Below are 5,602 nucleotides of genomic sequence, written 5' to 3'. Positions count from 1 at the left end.
GCATGTTTGGGAAGATCACAGAAAAGGACAGAAATATAGCTGAATATACAATTAAGTTAATGGATGACTTGACTAGATTGACTAAATTTACAAAAGAGAACCTAAAACGTGTGTAAGGCTACCAGAAGAACTTGTATGGTTACAAATCTAGGTGCCAATGTTATCATCTGGGCCAGAACATTTAAATTTAAAATCAATTTTAAAACTTTCCAATAGTTGTCCTACTGAACTGGGATTTTTTCTGGCACCTTTTAATCCTTGTTTTTTTTTAATAGGTTTCTGCTGAGATTATTATGGCGAATTCACACTGCAGCTATCAGTCTGGGAACGGGAGCTGCAGTTCGGGTTCCAGCCGGACAGAACTCTGTTTACATTGTCTGTCTGGACCCTAAATGACCTACCCAGGAGAAGATTCATGGAGATCAAGAACTTTGTGCGGAGAGCGGGGAGGGGACAATCCCGTGTACTGAATGAAAGTGAGATAGGTTTAAAAATTATCCAGCGTTAGCAACAACTCCCTTCATAATTTTATTAACCATGTCTGACACCCCACTTGATGCCACACTTCACCATATCCCATTGTGCTTTTGATTTTTTTTCCACTGATGACATAGCTAAGGTTCTTAGTTTCTGCCAACTTCCTTTAAACTTTAAAAAAAATCTTTTGCAGCAATAACCCATGTCGCTGGCAGGGTTTGTTCATTAATGGACAATGAGCTCATGTCTATTGTAGCTGAATTATATTTATCTAAAAACTTTTCTAAACAAACACCAAGAAAAAAACGAAATGTCAGACATTAAGATGTAAAAGAATGACATTTTGTAATAGATTTGTTGCCTCCGATTTTGAGGGCAATGAATTTAATGAATTAAACTAATGCTGCAATTAAATTAATCTTATTTCATTGTTGTGATTAAATCAATGAACTCAAATTAGATGTTCTAAAATAAGGCCATATAAGGTCTTGTCTATAAAATGTTATTTTGGAATGAAATAGCTTCGGATCATTTAACAGATTCTTAAACTTCACAAAAACAAGCAACAATTAATTATTTAAAACATTTATTTTTCTCTGTCAAAAATCATTTACAAGATAATTACTTAATTCACTGAAAAAACATCTTAAAAATCTCTGCGCTATTCACTGAGAATGTACCCGGTTCAATAGAACAGTAGATATGCTTAATCATCCGGTGATTATCAGAATCCGTCCAGTCTACCCGGTACTGTGAGTCTAACACAGCAAGTGAAATATACAAACATTTTATCTTCATAACATTCACCCCACAAATTGAACGTTTTGTGAATACATCTTACGTTGTATTTAAAATCTTTTTTAACATAAGCCTCCCCAGCACCCGAGCATTATGACTGTCCCTTCGAGATAGTAACACTAACAACAAACGATTCATATTTTGAAAAAGACTGCAAACTTCCATCAAATAAGTAATGGATTATCTTCTCATTTGTGAATAGTTGGGAATTCATTCCCATAGGAACAGCAGCCAGCCCACAAAATGTTAAATTGTATTAAATGGCACATGAAAAAACTAGTGTTTAACTGGGATCGCACATAATAAGCAACAGACTTCAACGAGTGTTTAGTTACGATTTAAAATTTAAAAACCTATTCACATTTAAAGAATTACGTATTGTTAGAAGCTGTAATTATGAAACTTGGTGCGAATATCGTAATCGAAATTGAAACGTCCATGCAATTCATTTACCAAGAATTGTACTCCTCCAAAGAACTAGTTAAGTCTAAAAGAGGCAGTCACTCAATACCAGGGTGCGCAGGTAATGCTACGCCGTATAAAATACTTTAGTTTACTAAACTTTTTTTAAAAGCTTGTTATTTCAGTACTGCTGCTACACAGGAGCAGTGTTAAGTGTGATTAACAAAATAGTACTTTTGGATACATTCCGAACAATTCCCATTTACACACTGGTACAGCAGATGAAGTCGAGATGTGAAGCTGTGCAATATTTATAGGTCAGCAAAGAATTTCCTTTTCCGTAAAGAGTGCTGGAAGGTAACCATTGCGGACAAGGACCGCCTCACTTTTCTCCCGAGCTTTTCGATTCGAGTTCCGGCCAGAAAATAAACGAGCGGATTGATGCCGCTGTTCAAACTGGCCAAGGCCCTGGACACCTGATAAGTCAGGTAAATGTTCCTGAAGGTTTGATTGCACTGCCCCTGGACTTGTAAATATCTCGAAATCAAGTTTGCGTTTCTCAGAACGTGGTAAGGCGTGAAACAGAGAGAAAACAAAACTGTGACAATCACCACAAGTTTGAGGCAGCGATCCCTCAAGTCTGGGTCCACATTCTTACTTCTGGTGAGAACTATAAAAACGTGGCTGTAACATCCCAGGATAATTAGAAAGGGGATGAAAAAACCAATCGCAGACAGAGCGAGATTGTACCTTATATACTCCAGGAGTTCCCCATTCACTGTAGTGTCGTGGCAGTTTGTGCCATCGGCGTTAGTTTTGGTGAAATATAAATCCACCGAGGTTTGGGTCAGAACCAGCCCCCAGACCAAGACACTGATCAGGACCGAGTGACGGGGTTTCCATCTGCCCATCATCTTCATGGGGTACACGATCCCCAGGTACCGCTGGACACTGATACAAGTGAGGAATCCGATGCTCCCGTACAAGTTCAAGTGGAAAACGAGCCTCGTTATTCGGCAAAATACTTTCCCAAAAGACCACCGGCCATGACCGGCATAGTACGCCACAAGGAACGGCAAAGTGATGACATACAGGAGATCGGCCAGGCCCAGGTTAAACAAGAACACAGTCATGCTGGTCCATTTCCTCCGGTTCAAACACATGGCAACCAAAACCCAGCAATTCCCCAGGAAACCCATCACGAATACAATAACGTACATGACAGGGAGGAATTGATACCTGAAGTGGCTGTTGACTTCACAGTACGTCTGGTTGGCTGGCACGGATGTCACAAATGGGAACACAGTGCTTTTCTCCGCCATGGTCTGATCACTTAACAAGTGACAAAACGAGAGAAGCCTTTCGAACGACAGACCCGACCGTACACTTTCGCAGCAGGGACAATATCACGGTCAGCCAGCTGTCCTCTGCAAACAGCATTTCCTACTAGCTGTGGTACGATAAATCTCCACTTTACACGATGCCGCCAATTAGCTGCCGAGGCAGTGAGGTGCGTTTGACGGGCTGTTTTAAAAAAAAGTCCCAGCCCAGAGGACTCTGCGCTTTGTCAGCGTAGAGGAAGTGACATGACCCTTATTTAATAAACGTAGCCCATCTCCCGAAGTTGAAAGGGCTGTTTTGGGAAACTACGACAAATATTTCGTTTTATTGAAGTCTTAGACGAACAAAGACCCTAGGAGGTTCAAATGCATAGTTCAAAGTAAGAGCGCAGGTAGATCAAGCAGTAAAAACGGCACAGGGAGATGGGCACCAGGATGAAACATTAGATAGGAGAACCAAGGTGCAGAGGACTGGGAGGGACAAATAACATTAGAGTAAAGAATAGTTCAGAAATAGGAGGGATCAGACAGGGGGCTAATGTGAGGCAGTCTAAGATGAGTTTGGAGTGCATTTGCGTAAATGCACGTAGCGTAGTAAATAAGGTTGGTAAGCTGCAGGCACAAGTCGTCACATGGGACTATGATATAGTGCCAAATAACAGAGACTTGGCTCAAAGAAGGGGGAATTGGGTACTTAAAATTCCTGGCTATAAGGTATTCAGGGAAGATAGGGATGGAAAGAAAAGACGAGGGGTGGCAGTATTGATCAAAGAAATGAATATAGCACTGGAAAGGGATGATGTAGTTGAGGGGTCAAAGATAGAATCTATTTGGTTAGAATTAATGAACAATACAGGAGCTATTATGCTACTGGGTGTATACATTAGGCCACCAAACAGTGGGAAGGAGATAGAGCAGCAAATTTGCAGGTAAATTACAGGAAGATGCAAGAACTATAGGGTAGTAATAATGGGGAACTTCAATTATCCCAATATAGACTGGGGCAGTAACAGTGTAAAGGGCAAAGAGGGGGAGGAATTCCTGAAATGTGTACAAGAGAACTTTCTTGAACAGGGTGTTTCCAGCCCAATGAGGAAGGAAGCAGTGCTGCATCTAGTTCTGGGGAATAAAGTGGGCAGGTGGGTCATGTTTCAGTGGGGGAGCATTTGGGGAATAGTGATCATAATATCATTAGGTTTAGAATAGTTATGAAAAAGGACAAGGAACAATCAAACGTAAAAATACTTAACTGGAGGAGGGCTAATTTCAGTAAGTTAAAAAGAGATCTTACCCAGGTGGATTGGAATCAAAAATTGGTAGGCCTCCAAGGAGGAGATGGTTCAGATACAGAGTAGACACATTCCCATGAAGGGGAAAGGAAGGGCATCCAAAGTTAGAGTTCCCTGGATGACCAAAGATATAGAGATTAAAATTAAATAGAAAGAGGCTTATGATGAATGTAAGGTTCAGAATACAATAGAGAACCAGGCTGAATACAGAAAGTACAGAGGAGATCTAAAAATGGGAAGAAGAGGGGCAAAGAGAGAGTAAGAGAATAGATTAGCGGCTAACATAAAAGGAAACCCAAAAGTCTTTTATAAACATATAAATAGTAAAAGGCAAGTCAACAGAAGGGTGGGGCCGATTAGGGGCGAAAAAAATCTTCTTGTGGAGGCAGAGGGCATGGCTGAGGTACTAAATTAATACTTTGCATCCTTCTTCATTAGAAAAGAGGATGCTGCCATTGTAGTAGTAAAAGAGGTAGTAGAGATATTGAACAGGATAAAGAGATACTTAAAAGATTGGCAGTACTCAAAGTAGAAAAGTCACCCAGTCCAGATGGGATGCATCCCAAGTTACTGAGGAAAGTAAGGGTGGAAATTGCGGAGGCTGTGGCCACAATCTTCCAATCCCCCTTAGATATGGGGACGGTGCCAGAGGACTGGAATATTGCAAATGTTAAATCCCTGTTCAAAAAAGGGGAGAGGGATAAACCCAGCAATTACAGGCCAGTCAGCTTAATGTCGCAGGTGGGAAATTTTTAGAGACAATAATCCGGGATAAAATTAATTGGCACTTGGAAAAGTATGGGTTAATAAATGAAAGTCAGCATGGATTTGTTAAAGGAAAATCTTTAACAAATCTCTAACTTGATTGAGTTGTTAGATAAAGTAAAGGAGAAAGTTGATGAGGGTAGTGCAGTTGATGATGTGTAAATGGACTTTCAAAAGCATTTGATATAGTATCACATAATAGATTTGTTAGCAAAATTAAAACTCATGGGATTAAAGGGACAGTGGCAGCATGGATACAAAACTGGCTAAGGGGCAGAAAAGAGAATAGTGGTGAACAGTTGTTTTTCAGACTGGAGAGAAGTATACAGTGGTGTTCCCAAGGGGTCAGTATTAGGACCACTGCTCTTTTTGATATATATTAATGACCTGGACTTGGGTATACAGGGTATAATTTCAAAGTTTGCAGATGACACAAAACTCAGAAATGCAGTAAACAACGTGGAGGATAGTAACAGACTTCAGGAGGACATAGACAGACTGGTGAAATGGGCAGACACATGGCAGATGAAA

General features: G+C 40.3%; 1 protein-coding gene across 1 annotated transcript; it reads right to left on the bottom strand.

The window, feature by feature from the left end:
• Positions 1 to 1,046: 1,046 nt before the first annotated feature.
• On the bottom strand, positions 1,047 to 3,567 carry LOC137335463 (P2Y purinoceptor 1-like). Its single transcript, XM_068000814.1, has one exon. The coding sequence runs from the start codon at positions 2,997 to 2,999 to the stop codon at positions 1,989 to 1,991; it is 1,011 nt and encodes a 336-aa protein (XP_067856915.1). The 5' UTR covers positions 3,000 to 3,567; the 3' UTR covers positions 1,047 to 1,988.
• Positions 3,568 to 5,602: the final 2,035 nt, after the last annotated feature.

The sequence above is a fragment of the Heptranchias perlo genome, chromosome 19, assembly GCF_035084215.1.
Source record: "Heptranchias perlo isolate sHepPer1 chromosome 19, sHepPer1.hap1, whole genome shotgun sequence".
Classification (NCBI taxonomy): Eukaryota; Metazoa; Chordata; class Chondrichthyes; order Hexanchiformes; family Hexanchidae; genus Heptranchias; species Heptranchias perlo.
This window is presented reverse-complemented; position numbering and strand designations above follow the sequence as displayed.